General features: G+C 44.8%; 2 protein-coding genes across 2 annotated transcripts; both read right to left on the bottom strand.

Annotated features, from left to right (window-relative positions):
* Positions 1–626: 626 nt before the first annotated feature.
* LOC100280153 (uncharacterized) lies at positions 627–4207 on the bottom strand. Its single transcript, NM_001153085.1, is given in 6 exon segments — positions 627–1129; positions 2197–2391; positions 2480–2612; positions 2760–2866; positions 2997–3264; positions 4118–4207. Coding segments are annotated over 5 exon segments (1011 nt in total). The 5' UTR covers positions 3249–3264; positions 4118–4207; the 3' UTR covers positions 627–805.
* Positions 4208–7865: 3658 nt separating this feature from the next.
* On the bottom strand, positions 7866–8424 carry LOC109945718 (serine/threonine-protein phosphatase 7 long form homolog). Its single transcript, XM_020552053.2, has 2 exons — positions 8270–8424; positions 7866–8187 (listed from the first exon to the last, which is right to left on the bottom strand). Exons 1-2 carry the CDS (start codon positions 8422–8424, stop codon positions 7866–7868), a joined length of 477 nt encoding a protein of 158 aa, XP_020407642.2.
* Between the last annotated feature and the right edge of the window lie 9157 nt (positions 8425–17581).

Raw genomic sequence — 17581 nt, 5'->3', positions numbered from 1 at the left:
ATGATTGAATGATGCTAGAAATTTTGTAATGTATTTAAATAGATATACTTAATGTATGTTCAATATATTATTTTGATAGATATTTAATCTTTATGGGTGCATGTGACTTGACGCGTGACCCATACCCACATGAGTACCTGAGGCGTGACCTATACCCGCATGAGTATGAGGGGTAAATCCACAACTAACAGTGGATATGGTTGAGTTATTGTTTTGTTGTGTGTATGGGTACGAAGTAATACCGGTGACCCATTGCCATCTATACCTCCAACAAAATCTCCCCTACGCATGGCTTTGAGGCTTTCTAACATCCAGTGACACCTGGACACAAAGAAAGTTCGCAATAGGCAATAGCTGAACCATCATCCTCAGACCTCAGCATCCACATCCGGCGCCTTCTCCACCAATCCTCCTCCTAGTTTCCATATTCATCATACCCACAGGGACATGCTGCAGGTGATTAACGGATACAGGAAGCAACATCAAGGTCCGAAACACAAAATATGTCATTTCCTTCAAAATAACAGGACCAGCATCAAAAACAAAAAATAAGGACTGTTGTGTATAACACTGAACCATGGAAAAAAAATCTACACTCCAATACCAAGTAGTGGAACCAAATGATTGTACAACCAACTATAATGGATATATATCCCACACCAATATTAACACCGTGGTCACACCTGAACTCCTGAACCAATGATTAACCTTTTCACGACTGGGTGCACCGCAGGACAAACCAAAAGCATGTACAGCAAAACAGCGAACAGGGTGAAAAATCGCAATATCTCCCCTGTGGCTTGTGCTAGCAACCCACAGCCAACCCTTCTTTTGGGGCAGAGGTGACGCACTCTTTTGTAGTAGTAGAGGTCACACGAAGAATGGCTTGGGCACTTAATGCGGAGAGCTTGGACTGGCAGAAAGCCTCCCATGATTCAGCATCTGGCGAGGCAGAGGCCTCGACCTCGTGTTCGTCAGAAGTTGAGGCCTGAGACTTCTCATAGAATGCTTGCAGTTCCAGTGCCAGGTTGCGAGCAGCCTCCCTTGATTCAGGAAGCTGGTCGCTAAGTTGGGTTGCCGCAATTTGGATGAGCTTATCCATACCATATTCTTTGATTCCCACCACATCCTGGACAAAAAGAAAAACACCATTATTATTTGTTATTATATACAAAAAAAAACTCGGCCGGAGAGGGAAAGACCGCCCTCCAGGTATTTATATTAAGAAGAGACCGAAACATGGTCCCGGCCGAAAAAATCCCTGAACCCTAGCCCCCCATCACTAGTGGGCTGTCATCGCCCACTCTGCAACGGCCCAGCCGGAGGGTGGCGCGCAGAACATAAACTGGGCGCTTGTGGGGCACAACAAGGAGATTTTTTTTAACTAAGCCAGAAATTCACCCCTCTCGGGAATCGAACCCAGGACCCAGGACCTAGAGGTGCTACTCGGAAGCCTAAACCATTACGCTAGAGGCCATTTCGTTTGTTATTATATACAAGAGTAGCATACAACCTCTCTTGAAAGACACGAGGACAACAAAAACATTGACTAACGCATGTAGATCTACAGTACACAAAACTGTATATTCAGCCTTCCATCACTCTTGTGCTATTGAAGGTGACAGCAAAGTATGAGTTAGGGCATGTAGACATGCAACCTACAGCTAACTACGCATCTGCCATCACAATATTCTAAACCATCAAACCCCTAACATGTCAACTAGCTAATTATTTGGCTACCACCCAGCTCCACCTTATGGTGAAGGAGATTCAATGTTAAGAATATACATCAAAGTATTCAAAAAATAAACTAAAAAGATCTGAATTATATTGGAAGGAGAAGGGTAGTATGCAAGGAAACTAAAACATTAACACCTACTCCCTCCGTCCACATGAGTTTGTCGTTTGGGTTTGTACTAGTCAATCACTATCAATTTTGACCTGTTATACTAGATATTTTATAAGATTTTACAACATAAAACTAAAATTATTAGATTCGCCATGACTTGAACTATCATAATATGTAATTATTTTAGTTTGAAATAATTTAATCTTATATATATTGTTGGTCAAAGTTTAAATAGTTTGACTTAGGACAAACCCAAAACGACAAACTCATGTGGACTAAGGGAGTACCTGATTGGTCACTTGGTAAGCTGCAACTATACAAAAGTTCAGGCAAGAAACTTCACTTACAAGGCGTGGTACACTCTTGCTGAAACACACTGATGCTTTTGCTCGGATCCGTGGATTCTTGTTCTTGAGGTAAGGCAGCATTCTTGGCAAGAGTAGTAAAGGGGAGATCCAACTTGTCATCGATATAAGAGCTGCCTCTGCAGCTTCACAGACAAAACGCTTATCTTGTGAAGCCTTCAGAAACAGTTGTACTAGCTGTGATTGTATTTGACAAAACAAAGAAGGGTGTTCTCAAAAACCTTATAGTTAATAGAAGAAATTTTAAATCAATAGGAACACTCACCAGTGGATCGATTGAGTGAACCATTAAGTCACCATAGGCCTTAAAGATGTCAGCACAAGTCATTAGTGCAGTTTTGCATACAGCACTTCTTGGGTTCTTCACAGATTTCACGATAAGAGGGACTAGAGGCTCCCTACAATTCAAACAGTTTGTACTGAACAATTAATAAACAAGATATACATTTCTGTACCACTGGCATGAATAAGTGGTTCCGGAAGATATCAGAAGGATTGTCTAAACAGAAACACATTTTCTGAATATATGCTGGGGGGAAACTTACAGAAGCTCCTGCAATCGTTCCTTGTGATACATTGCCAACTGACGAACATTGTTGAGAGCTTCACATGTCATAACCCAGTCCTTTGAATCCAATCTTTTAGCTAAGGTCTGTTGAGTAAAATAGAAACGATAAAACTCAGCTCTGACTAGAACCAACAAACAAAGAGAACTGGTAAAAAAGCAAAGAGAAATCCATCTGTCCAATAAAATAATATAAATGTGCAAACCAGTGTCATACACTTAGAGCTGCATCGACATCTGGGAGATCTACTAGATTTTCAGAATCAATGTACTCCACATCTGCAATGGCAGCCGCATTTCCATTAGTCACAGCGTCGTGGCAAGCAGACGGAGCCTTTTCTTCCTTGTTGGCACATTTGTTGCCATTCAACACAGGCTTGGTGATGCAGGATTTCACAGAATTGTCTTTTCCGTTCTCCAGGTCTGCTGACTGAGAAACATTGAGATCTTTCAAAGCCCTTCCTGACATTTTCACACCGTGTAACCTGCATGGATTATTAGCAGAAAAAGGCACTTAAGAACAAAATGAACAGAATTCAGTACATTCTAACAGGTGGAGAATAAAATAGTTGAAAGGGTATCGCCGGTGATTGCTTGGAGCATTTTCCATAGGAAATAGATGGCACAAAGTATAGTCAACCAAGTCCATGGAACAAGGGTCAAGTAATAAAATTACACAATAAATATAATCTGGGTGATATTCAGAGCTACAATCTGACAAATGATAATCAAATCCACTATAGTGTGGGATACCTCCCTACACAAAATTCCACAAGGCTTAGGCCAGGACGACATAGATTACAGTGACCGGCACAGTTAAGAGAGTGAGAGACAATCACAAATGTCTGGCAACTTATTAAAAAAACGCGTCATGGGTACAAGTGTAGAAGCTAAGCAAACCACGCAGCAGATAAATCCAGAAGTAACCGATGGGGCAACTGAGGAATCGGATTCAACCAACAATACCCCAGTCGGAGCAAAGTGGAAGTCCCTACAGTCCAGAACCACTACATTAGAGTATGCTGAGAAGTACTCTAGTCGAAACGCGACTCCTACGGAGGGAAAGCAGCTTGGTTTCGGTGTGGCCCCGTCGACGGCGGCGACACAAGCCCTCACACTCCGGCAGCTCTCCACTACCACCCTAGATCCACCGCAGGAGAGCAGCGCAATTCCAACGCCCGCCACAGTCGCTAGAAAATTAACACGTGAAACGGGACAGCCAGCCCAGATCCGCGCGGCGGTAAATGCCGCGAAGCGCGAGATCGTGACGAGCAATCGGGGCAACGGAAGGTTATGCGAGGGGAAGGGGAGGGGAGGGGAGGGGAGGCAAGGGATTACCTGGCACGAGGGTGCGGCGGCGGCGGCGGCTCGCTCTCTGCCGTCGTCGGCCTGGGCTGGGACTGAACGGGGCTGCGTCCGGACTGCAAATGGCGGCTTATGTATAGGGCCTGGACACAATCACACAAATACTACCTCATTGGATTCCGAAAAAAAATAATTTCAGCAATAATTGTCTCATAATTAAGGGGGATCCCCTTCCGTTCGAGGTGGCCGTCAGTTGGGGGAGTTTGAAAAATCGGAGAACTCGGGGGGGGGGAGTGATTAACGGGAGGCGCGGCAGTTGCGGGTTGGTGGTACGAGTCCACCCGGAGAGCGACCCCCGTGCTGGCAAGACACCGGCCACGTGGCAGCCGAAGGAGACAGGCTACAGCGCGGGTCCACCTTCCGGTAAGCTCACCACACTACCTCCACGTCTGCGGCGGAGGAAATGAGGTGCTTGCCAGCCGGCCGAATTTTTTGTATTTTAGCCCTTAAACAGAAATAAATTCACGTTTAGACCTAAAAAAATTTTAAATGCAGTTTTGGACCCTGTGGCGCCGAGCTGTGACGTGGCCGCAACGGCTAGCTGCGTCCAGGGCTGACCTGGCGCTGACGTGGCGGCGGCGCGGCCTCGTAGCTCGGCGCCACAGATCTTGGCGCCGAGCTACGAATTCCTATAAAAACGCCCCCGCGGCTGGCCGAGAGCAGCTCATTTCATCCCATTTCCAAACTTCGTCAAAATTTCCTGGATTCAAAGATTTGAGTTGGTTCACTTCGTAGACCAAGGTATGATTTCGAACTGATTCGTTTTGTATATTAGGTTTTTAGTTTAATAATTTGTATACACCTATTATATTATCATTTCGATTATTAGTTTGTGTAAACTTATTATATAGCATAATAGGTACAAGTGATAATTATAATCGTTTATTAGATGAAAGACATGTACCGAGAGGCGTTGTGGCAGAAGAGAGGTCGTCCTTAGGAGTTATATCCGGACGTATCTAGTAAGGATGCTCCTGTTCCTCCTGAACTCCCCGTGCCTAACTGTGACTGTGGCAGACTGGCTTGGGTACATCAATCACAACATCCAGACACGGCTGCTCGCTGCTACTACCTTTGTGGCACTTTGGACGTACGTAGCTTATGACTTGTCACTTAATTTTGTTCGCATTCATTATTTTGTAGATATGTAATAGTGCATCTTTCAATTATTTTAGGGACATCAGAGGTGTTTCTTTTTCCAGTGGATCGATGGTCCTGATAAATTTGACCCTCGATATCTTCTTTTCGTTAATTGGTTGAGTGGAAGGACCACTCATGAGCGTTTTAAGCGTTGGGTACCTCCTCCCCCGAATCCTCCACCAATGACGGATGCGGAGAAGGAGGTAGCAACAGAAAGACGGATGGACTCACCGCCTCGATGCGATTGTGGAGACCGTGCTGTCATCGACGAAGACTATGACAAGCAGTTCTGTTGTCCGAACATTGATTATGTGAGCCCATTGATACGCTAAATGTATGAACTAGTTTTTATTTACAATAAATTACTAATTTTTTCTCTTGCAGCCATACGGGTGGCGTAAGTGTCGTTTCAGAGAGTGGTTGTATGGTCCTTTGTCCCATTGGCTAGAGCCAGAGGTAAAGGAAAAGAGATACATGGGGTGGGCGGCAGAAGAGGTCAAATTTGATCCAGTACTCTGCAAATGTGGTATTGAAGCTAAGTATGGATTAGTTCCTTCGGAGCTTGGCGTTGGATATTTTTGTGGACATATGGTCGATTACGATGAGGTTGGTATTTTTTTGCACCAGATGTAATGTTATAGCGGTACTTACTATTTTTTTGTAGGAGACGAGGAAATGCAGTTGGGAGAGTTACGACGACAAAGGAGAGGTGATGCGCACAATAGAGTCCAAGAGAATAATGGGACAGAAGATGCGTTGTGGATCTCGACTCGTTGATTCGTACATTAACGATCGCATACGCGACATGCGTAGGGAAGCAAAATCTGCCTTTTATGATAGCCCGAAGCGTGCAGAGTATAGGAGGTTGAAGGCGGCAGATGAGAAGAGAGCACAGGATGCAAGGGAATGGGAAGCGGCTCAAGCCGAGAAACAGATGTTGGATAATCTTGCTGATCGCCTCAAGGGAAGTAAGTGAGATAAATGATATTATAATTATGTTAGTACAATTTATTTATCCTGACTTTGCTAACTTAATTTTCTCATTATATTTGCAGAGATTGGAAGCGGCGTAAACTATTTGGCCGATGAGGCGCATGCGAGATATGTTCAGGATAAAATGGCAACGGTTGAGCTGATGGAGGAGGAGGACGACGACACATCTAGATTGAGTGAGCTTATCGCCCTCGCAGAGGCAGGATTACATGAAGAAGAGGAGGACGACATGTCAAGGTTGAGTGAGCTCATAGCACTAGCTGAGGCTGGATTACGTGCTCAAGAGGAAGAGGATGAGTTTATGTCACAGGCCGCCGCAGAGGTAGAGGCAGCTTATTACAAGAAGAAGTCTGATGAGGCTGAGGCTGAGGATGAGCTATTCTCCCAAGCTGCAGATGAAGCAGAAGCCAATTATTACAAAAGAACTGGTGACAAGTGTGATGCAGGACAATGCAGCAAGTGGAATGAGGTTGTTGTTGAGGATTGCGCGACGGATGACTCCGAAGATGAGTTACTCATAGATTGTGATTCAGACTGAAGAATTGTAGCCTATTATGTAGTATTTACGTATCCAAAATAATTTAGAACTCTAAACATGCGTTACTTATTGCTTATTATGTTTTTTACAGTTCACAAAAAAATTTTGCAAGAGTTCCCCTTGTTTTATTAACAACCACAGTTCAAATAATCACATATTATAAGACATATAAGCATTTCAACATATAATACATCACAAAATAACATCGAATATAAAAACATCCACATAACATAGTTCTTCATATAATGTCCACAAACAAAGTCCAAAATACAAGTTCCCCAACACATAGTCCAAAACACATAACATAGTTCATATTACAACGTCTCCAGCATAAGTCCAAATCACACAGTCCATATCACAAAAGTATTCATTTCCTCCTAGTCTTACCCTTGCCCTTGGCCCCAAGAGCGTCGGTGCCTGGAGTGTAAGGGTCTCGTGGACGCCTTCTACGTGGTGTCAGCTGTGATGGCTGAGTTGTAGGAGCATCCTGCAACTGAGACGGTCCAATCTCCACCTGACTTGCGGCGCCAGAGCCAGCGCCAGCGCCAGCGCCAGCGCCAGCGCCAGCGCCAGCGCCAGCGCCAGCGCCAGCGTCGTCGTCGTCGTCGTCGTCATCGTCGTCGTCGTCGTCGTCGTCCTGGGCCACGTTCTCAAACGTGTCCCGCGTCGATCTCGACGAGCTGAGTCCTGCTGTAGATGGTCCAACTGCACAAATGGGAGGCTGAACGTCCTGCTGCATACGAGGCACAGGCAGCTGCACGTCAACGCCTGCTAGAGACCGGCATCCACACCGAGCCGCTGCTCGACGAAGACGACGTGATACCCTCTGTAATCGAAATGTTAGTTAAAGACATATGTTACAACATACAAATAAACAAGTTTTCTGTTAGACATTGATACTCACTGATAGTAACGATAGCGTAGTAGTATCTGAAGTTCTCTGTGAGATACGCTCGAGTTCAACAACAGATACGAGCATAGAGTTTCCCTATCACAAGTTAAGACATTAGGCTGAGGCTCAAAAGTAGACATAAAACATTGAATTGAAATCTATAATTTTATTAAAGAAATAGTTACCACTCTATCAAGGATTGGAGCAGCCTCAATTTGGGATCCGTGCCGAGCAGCTATGTCGAAAGCTGTGTCTTCGTCGTCTGACGATTCTTGCTCGGCGTAGTCTGCTGCTGTCCACTGTCCCTTCAACTTGCACCTAGTCACACCAGAATACCAAATCAAATACCTCCGGAAGTTGTAGTTTGTGTGCGCCTGGTCATTCTCATAGTTCAGATCCCCCTGCTGGTTCCATTCATCAATGTAATCACGATGGTGCGTCTCGAAGTCCGTGACCTTCTTCTGTCTCTGTCTGTCGAACCTGCAAAAGTTAGAACCATATATTAGCGACTAACTGATATTTCAATTATTAGTTAGAATAACAAGTGCATGTAGTAACTCACTTATGAAGTTCTATTGAAGTCGAGAATGGCTCCACCGGAAACTCCTGGCGCAATCCGAACTGTCGAGCAACTCTGTGGGGCAAGTGGTACTCAACAGCATAAAAACAGATGAGGGGACACCTCATGAGGTAGATGTCCTCGTCTATTGAGCACATGTTGCTCAACTGTATGCTGGCGAAATATGGATCAAGATACGGTTGCCAAGTCACCTGCAAAAGTTTTAGAAAGCCCATGTAAGCACGCTGGTGTCGTGTGATAAAAGTAGAAAGGACATGTAAAAAGAAAAAAGGAGACAACTCACCATCGAAGGAGTTAGTGCGTCGATCTCGTTTGAGTACTCCACGTAAGCACGCTGGTGTCGTGCGAATGGCTCCTCGACCTGGTCCCAGCGGTAAGCAGCCGTGGGCTTAAGCCGATGTCCGGCTACCACGAACCACTCACGAGGAGGAAACTCTCTAGGTCGCCCGACGGGTATGTGTGCCCACATCCACAACTGTAGTAGGTAGACACATCCACCTAAGCTGGCGGTCCTCGACGAACGACGACAAGCCTCGCAAAGTTGCCTGTACAGGAAGGCCAACACTGCCGAAGCCCAGCTGTAACCTCCGGTCGTATCCCAGTCAGTCAGGCAGGGCAGAAACATCCATGAAGCGCTGTCGCCTGTCGCGTCTGGAAAAAGAACTGAACCAAAGAGATGGAGAATCCAAGCTCGACAATGGTATCCAACCGTCTGCTCATCTGCACCAGGTGGACACTGCCCAAAGCTCTGCCTAAGCCAGGTCAGTGGGACTCCGGTGTTGTGGCTACCTCGTAGCTCATCCGGAAGCAGTCTCCCAAGAAAGGCCTCCACCCTCTGCCTCCAACCGCCTGGTGATGCCTGACCGGTCACTGGACGACCCATAATGCTGAGACCAAGAATCTTCTGGCAATCTTCAAGCGTCACGGTCATCTCACCGCAGGGAAGGTGGAAAGTGTGAGTCTCTGGCCGCCACCTATTGGAAGACAAAAGAATACAAAATCATTAGTATGCAAAGTAGATTTGATAATTGTAAATATTAAACAACTAGAGAAGTCTTTACCTGTCGACCAGAGCCGTCAACGCCGCTGGGTTGAAAGTGGGCAGCCCACGGCGGACCTGGTACGATAAGACGTCCAAGCCAGCCCTCTGTAGGAGAGGAGTGTACCTCTCATCGTACCTCATCTCCTCCAGAAACCGGTCGTGGGTCCGGACCCGCAGAACGGGCAACACCTAGCAATCAAAAGAATTTTCATTAGTCAAATATAGGTCGCACATATTAATTCGAAAATTTAATTTATGTACAAAATGTTACCTCTCCCTCTGCGGTGAGACGACCCCTGTGGTGCTCGTCGTAGTGAGGGTCCAGCAAGTGGAACTGCGCCATCCTGCAAATTAAGATATCAACATATTAGAATAAAATTTGTGTATAAAAAAATCGACATATTAGAATAAAATTTGTGTATAAAAAAATATATCACACCTGACTAAGTGTCCAAATGCATGTACGTGAGTTGTGGCCAAGTCTACCGCATTTTCCGCATTCATTCTGCTCTGGGTCCACGAGAAAGGGGGACGCTCGTCCTCTCCTACTGCGACCGGAAACCTCATCCATAACCATGTTGCACCGGCTCCTTTTCCTACTACCACGTTTGTCCCATCGATGCGCTGGATCAGCAACGTATACCGGACCGGTGTACGTTGGCCATTGTGACTCATCAAGAAATGGCTCAAAACGAGGGCTCCAGGTACGTACTAAGCTCTCTACACTGAACTCAGAAGGTATTCTGCTCTCAAATGCAAAGTTACGATGACGTGCGGCCGCAACATAATGAGAACATGGAAAATGGTATTGTCTAGGTTTACCACATCCGCACCAGAATGCATCAAGTAACACGACATGTGTCCTCGAAGGTCGCACCTCACCGTCGGAAGTTATGCCGCCTAGTGTTGTTACCTCGTATTTACCCAGCTCCTCATCAAAGCATTGTACCTCATGTCTATGGGCACGTTCCTTTGCATTATTAAGGTGTGATGTTGGTTTAGGTGCCCATCTCTGCCCTCGGGTCTGCATTGCCTTGGCCTGCGCGTGTCTATCATTAAACCAAGCCACAAGCCTATAAAAAGTGAATGTTACTATAGCATTGACTGGCATGCCCCGTATACCCTTGAGCACACTGTTAAATGACTCGGCCATGTTGCTAGTCTGAAACTCGAACCGCCAGCCACCTTCGTCGTAGGCCCTTGTCCATTTGTGCGGTTCCCTCAGCAATCCAGCAATCCAGTTCTTACCTTCAGCATTTGTTGCATCTTTTAGTTCCTTCAACTTATCCTCGAAAAACGAAACCTCCAACTGACGACATACCTCCTCAAAAAGGGGGAAGTTAGCCTTGCTATGATCCTTTCGAAGAAGATTTTCTGCTAGATGTCGAGTGCACCATCTGTGGTGCATGGGTGCGTAGCCAGGAATCTGCTCTTGCACTGCATTAAGAATACCTTGGTGTCTGTCAGATATGACACCAACCTCGTGTCCAGGGCCTACGACATGGATGCGTACAAGCCGCAAGAACCAAGACCAACTATCTCTGTTCTCCCTCTCCACCAAAGCAAATGCCAAAGGAACCAGTGAGTTGTCTGCGTCGCATGATATGGCAACCAACAATGTGCCCTTATACTTCCCAAGCAGAAAAGTACCATCAATAGAGAGCACGGGACGACAATGCCTGAAGGCCTCTACGCACTGCGAGAAACACCAGAAAGCACGATAAAATATCTCTTTGCCGTTCCTCCATTCATTAGGTTTGGGGATATACTCGTAATGCATGCCTGGGTTTTTTGCTTTCATTGCATTGAACAATGCTGGTAACTTCTCGTAACCCTCCTCCCAATCCCCGTATATCATCTTCCATGCTCGCTGCTTTGCCCTCCATGCTTTCCCATATTTGATCCTGTAACCAAACAGCTCCGAAGTCATGGTCATAATTGACTTCACCTTCAAGTTTGGCTGACCCTTCAATATCCCCAATATCCTTTTCGCAATCAGGGTAGATGTCAACTGACGATGCTTAGAGCTCAGCTCTGTCTGGGCACAAGTGTGTGGACCTACAATTTTGGTGATCTTAAACTTTCCGGTGTCCTTCTGCCTTCGGGCACATACCCTCCAATTACATTCTGGCACCTCGCACACAACAGTGTAACGACGCTGTGCATACGAATGTCTCACCTTGAACGGCCTCTTCCGGTTCACAGAATATTCCTGTAGCCATCGTCTCAGTGTAGGCAGATCCTTGAAAAGTAAGCCAACCTTAATCTCAATGCTGTCAGCGTTATCCGGAGCCTCTAGCAGTTCATCGTCACGTCCTTCAGCATACGCACGGGTGGAATGACTTAAACTGCTAAATTCATGTACTGCAGGGTCTCGCTCCGGACACAAACGTCTTATGAGTTCAATTTCTTGCTCGGTCATTTCTTGAACCGGACGGTCATCATCAGAATCTACGACCCGTGCAGCCTCATATGGCTCCTCCTCATCCTCAATCTGAACATCAACACTATTGGATGCCCTGCATATGTTGTCCATATTATATGACACAGGCACATCAATCTGAACATCAGCATTATCGATATGTGGAGATCCTGCATCGGGTCGGAGCAAGAAAAACCACATTAAAAAGTCTAATCAAACGAAATAATGATGGATACGAACAATGTGTCGAAGACACTTACTAGGATGATCGTGAACTGGATCCTGGGTCAATGGGATCTCTTGGGGGGGGGGGGTACAACCGCATTAGAAGCCCCACAAACGCCGGGAATAGGACGAGAAATCCCATACTCGTGCGGACCCGATTGAGCATCGGGCACAACAACGACTTCTTCATGAAGCTCTACCAAAGGAGCTTCAATACGAGATGCATTTGGCATTTGTGGAGACAACCCCACTGGACCTCCGCAATGACTAACAGGTAACTTTTGAACAACCACATCCAAACATGGTGGAACCATCGTCTTCACAATTCTTAAATATATCACCCAATCATCTTCTGAGGTAATGGAGATCAACCGTCGGACAACTGTTCCATATGTAATATGGGACAACAAACCCTGAATTGATATTCTAGGGTCGTTTATGTCGCAACTAATCTCCTCACAAGCTCGAGCCAAAAGCTGGTCAAAAGTTGGTCTTTCAACGAACAACATGGTTACGATCTTCATACCATCAAAAGTAACACTCCCATAAGCATCTATCTCCACCCTTCCTCCATGGTATAGTGTTACTAGGCTGTCCATCTATTACAAAAATGGATTACTAACTAAATAATGGCTATATACTTAAGCCTACTAACTTTCTAAGTAATAAATATATATTAACTAATAACTATATAGTAAATATTAAATAAACACATCAAACGAAATTACATAATCTATAAATAATGTACGAAAACATTGTATACCTTAGAACGCGTACGAGTCCAGCTAAAGGTGGAGAAGGTCAAGTCGGACGAACACCTACGTACAAAAAAACCTATTGTCAGTAAAAAATTTGGCAGCACCTCCCCTGTAAAGTGATGTTTATAGAACCTGCGAATAAACGACAACACGATGGTTGCCAACACAGAAAACATGTAATACCAATGCGCTAAACAAAATGATAACTATATAAACATTAAGAATTTACTAAACACTAACAATATGCTAACAATTTACTAAACACGAACAAGAGCTAATAATTTACTAAACAATAAAAAAATTTACAAGTAAATAGGACTAAATATAAAAGGACTGAAAGAACAACACGTTAACTAACATATAAAAGGACTAAATATATTTACAAGTAAATGGCTAGCTAGTATACTAAATACTAAACTAAATAAATACTAACTAAATGCTAAACACTAATGTAACCACTAACCCTAAACCCTAAACCCTAAAATGCTAAAAGCTAAATACTAACTAACCACTAACGAACAAATAAACACTAAATACCAACTAAATACAAAAATATTAAGTAATAATTATAAAAAAATATTACCTTGTGAGCTGGAAGGCCGGAGGGAGAGCGGCAGGCGGAGGAGAGCAGGCGGCGGCCGGAGTCGAGCGAGCGGTGGGCGGGCGATCGTGTTGTTTGTCGTCGGCGGGCGAGCTCGGCGGGCGCCGGGCGGGCGGCGACCTCGGCGGGCGAGCTCGGCGGGCGAGCTCGGCGGGCTGCTGGCGGGCGGCGAGCTCGGCGGCGGCGGGCTGGCGGCGAGCTCGGCGGCGGCGGCGGTATGAGCGGCGGCGGGCGTAGCAAACGAAAGCCGAGCGAAACAGAGAAGAAACGAAGAGGAAAGGGGGTTTCGGTTAAGTTTCCTAGCTCGGCGCCAAGATCTGTGGCGCCGAGCTAGGTGTGCCACGCGGGCTGCCACGTCATGAAGCTCGGCGCCATAGGCTGTGGCGCCGAGCTGTGTTAGCTCGGCGCCACAGGCTATGGCGCCGAGCTAAGGGTCCAAAACTGCATTTAAAATTTTTTTAGGTCTAAACGTGATTTTACTTCTGTTTAGGGGCTAAAATACAAAAAATTCGGGCCAGCCGGCCGGCCGGCCGGCTTGTCCCGTCACGTCGGTGATTGCTTGGCGGAGAGAATGGTTGTTCAGCCCGGTCCAGTAAGTAACGCTTCCCGCGCGGCCTGTCTAGCACGACCGCATTCTCGAATGGCTTCCTCTCATACCTTAATCCGAAGGACGGACGGGTAAGAGCCCACCAAGCCTCCATCACAACGGCTTCCTCTCACCGGTTCTGCCTGCGACGTCTACTAGGGTCTGTTTGGATGTCATTTTAGTCTCTATCATCTCATGTGGTTAAATACTAGTTCGAAATATTAAATATATATCTACTGCTTATTAAAAACCTAAGGGGTGGTCTGTCTCCTGTAGTTTTATCTATTCTATCCACTCCCGACCATACAGACTCAGACAGATGGGCCACATATCTCTTCTCCTCTGCTTTGTGCGTTTGTTCCTCTCCCACGGCGCCTCCTTCGCATCCGTCGTCTCGTCCCGATGCAGCATCTCTCTGGCTCCGATAGTCACCTAGAGAGGTGAATAGGTGGTGCCTGAAAAAAAACAACTTAAATAAAAACTTGCTCCGAATTAAGTGTTAGTGCAAAACAGATCATGTTGGAGTGAGTGAGACCATATATTTTTGCACTTGATTGCTCTTACAAGATTTATGGAATTAACTTGAACAATAATACAAGTGAAGAATAAAGCAAGAACTAAGAGTAAAAATCACAAGAGAATAAGCACACAGAACATGACGATTTTTACCGTGGTTCAGTCAAGCATCAACAGAGAGGTCTGCAACCAGGGACTCTCGAGTGCTGTAGCACCGGAATGTTCGGTGTGCACCGGACAGTCTGGCCAACGGTCGGCTCCAACGCTCGACTGCTACAGACTTCAACGGTCGGCTAACGTGGCTAGGGCACCGGACATGTCCGGTGTGTACCGGACTGTCCGGTGCGCCAGACGACAGAAGCAACAGCTTTCTGTCCAACAGCTATAATTGAGGGGAGCCTATTTATATCCCTCCAACTGGCCATTTGAAGGTGTGGGAGCCCAACCAACATACCAACACATGTGTAGACATTTCCAAGTGCTCAAACACCCAAGTGCTTAATAGAAATCACTCGGTGATTAGAGTAGGTGCTTTGCGAAGTGCTTAGGTTAGTTAGACCGCTTATGCACTTACTCTAATTGAATCCTAGTTAGTTGTGTGAGTTTAAGAAAACCCACAGAACCCTCAGCTCTTGTGCGAGCCGTTGTAATTGTACCAAGTGGGGCGAGAGTCTTGTGAGACCGTGACAACCGAGTTTGTGTCACGGCCGCCACTGTGTACCAGAGGGAACGAGACCCGCGGTGTTTCGGCCGGAAGTGTAACACCATAAAATCTTGATTTATAAAGATTATTAAGAATTCTCCCAAGTTGTTGATAACCATGTTTTCTAATGATAAATTAGGAACCAAACTACCATATAAGAGTTATCTTTGCTTCCTCTAAGGATTTAAAATAAAGATTTTATCAATGTGCTTTTATGGGAATAGATAAGGCATTATATTTGGTTAAAATTTAGGATTGAGGACACTCTTAATTTGGCCAAACATCATGTTTGAATTTTGACAATGAACTATAAATTTGAAACTCTGAAAAAGAAAGGTTTTCAAATTTTTATTAAGAATGTGATTTATTTTCTTTTATGTGTCAAGGAACCTTCTCGTAGTAGAATAAATATTTAGGAATATTCACTAAAGTATTTCAAAGAATACATGAGAAATTGTTCTCTTAGCATAAACATCTTTTGTGTATAAACTCCCCATTGAGAACATTTATTTAATGGATAAGACAAGATAATAAATAATTAAAAATTTAAGTATGCACCATGTTGGTTCTTTGTTTGTTGCACTAGTATTTGGGATTTCTAAATTAAGCACATATTTGTTTTCAAATTTGAAATTGAAATAGGAAATATAAATAGAGAACTAAAACAGAAATTAAAAAAAGGAAAAGGCTCACCCATACTTACCCGGCCCGAAAATCCTCTGTCCTCGGCCCACTCTCCCTTTCTCAGCCTGACAGCTCGCCCACGCTTGCCTAGGTGCCGACTGCGGGCCCGACGTGTGGCTATGGAGCATCACTGGGGTGTCGTGGAACCAGTGGTGGCGGTCGGTGGCACGGGGGATCGCTGGGATGTTGGGAATTGGTCGACGTCGTTCGAACCTGGCCAAGGGTCACCGTTCGCTGTGGCTGGCCCACTCTTCATCTCTACCGCCAGTAAGGACCCCTCTGTTGAGTTCGCTATCACATCTGCATCGCGTAGAAGCTTGCTAATTGGGGGTTTGTGCTCTAGTGCGCCGACTTGGTACTTCTCCGGCAAGGGAGCACTGCGGGCAGGGTAGCGCCACCACGGTCAGCTGGGGTTTGAGCGGGCTGCTCGGCGACCATTGGATTGGGATAGCAACGATTCTGATTGGGGTAAGCTTACCCAGTCGGCTAGGGAAATCATGGCCATAGATCGACGTATGGAGGGATCAGAGGAGATCCTGGTGTTTTAAAATCTAGAGCATTGATCTCAGATCCAAGGGCCCGAGTTTCGTATGAGTCAGATCTAATCCTAGCCATCAAGTGCAGATCGGAGGACTGTGGATTTCGCGTACCCCTTCGCCACGACAAAGTTCCTAAAGGGACCCTATAGTATTTGAGAATAGAGCTCGCCATCCATATACAAATTAAAATAAATAGAATTAAATCAAGGCTTTGCAAAAACACCCCTAGGACTTATTTTGGGGTATAAAATCATTAGTAAAATACCTAGAAACTTATGCATTCCATAACTTTAGCATTCTAACTCCGATTGGATTCGTTCAAGTTGTGTTAGCTCCGTAATAAAATTAGCTATGCAGTAACAACATTATTTTTATCATATCATACATTTTTATAATTAGATATTTATTTAACCTATGTTTATTGGATTAACCTTGCTTAATTTGTCCATAATTATAATCTGACTAATTTATAATCTCTACTTAAGTTATAATTTAGATTAAAGCTAAATTAATTATTTCTTTAGATTATCTTTCTCACACGATTTATAAAATCAACATATGGTCTAGTTTTAATTGTTTAATCATGTAGGTCTTCCGAAAACCATATCTTTTCAAACATAACTCCGATTTTAGTAATTCTCGAACCTACGATCTCGTAGCGACGTGTAGAATTATATTACACAGTTGTTTTCTATGTTTTGTGTAATGTTATTTTTACCTAGCCTTTGTCTATCTATATGTATTGCTAAAATAGAAGCGAGGTTGCGAGGCACCTACATTCTACATTGGAGAAGTACCTGTAGTTGCACCAAAAAGGCAAGTCGTGCCATTGATCTCTCTTCTTTCCCCAATAATATTCCTTTTAATCACTGTGGCATGCTCCGATTAATTTGGTGGGACCCAATAGATTTCTATAGTTTTGTTTACCCCACACCTTACAAACAAGTGAACTATTGGGTAGACTTGCTATCACTCTACCTGGTTTTGGGATTAATGATATACTGAACTATGATCATGTTCCGTTATTATTTTTGATTTAATTATTGATCATGATAAGACAATTGTGTTAATTGGAACATGGAGCTTAACTTGAGATAACAGTGCTACCACAAGGGTGGAATGGGACATCTTTGGCCAAGTAATTAGGAAAGCTAGGGAGAGATTACCTTACCCGAAAGGGGCAAGCGGGGATGCGTCGCTGCAGAGTATAGGGAAGTC

Source organism: Zea mays, chromosome 4, assembly GCF_902167145.1.
Source record: "Zea mays cultivar B73 chromosome 4, Zm-B73-REFERENCE-NAM-5.0, whole genome shotgun sequence".
Classification (NCBI taxonomy): domain Eukaryota; kingdom Viridiplantae; phylum Streptophyta; class Magnoliopsida; order Poales; family Poaceae; genus Zea; species Zea mays.
This window is presented reverse-complemented; position numbering and strand designations above follow the sequence as displayed.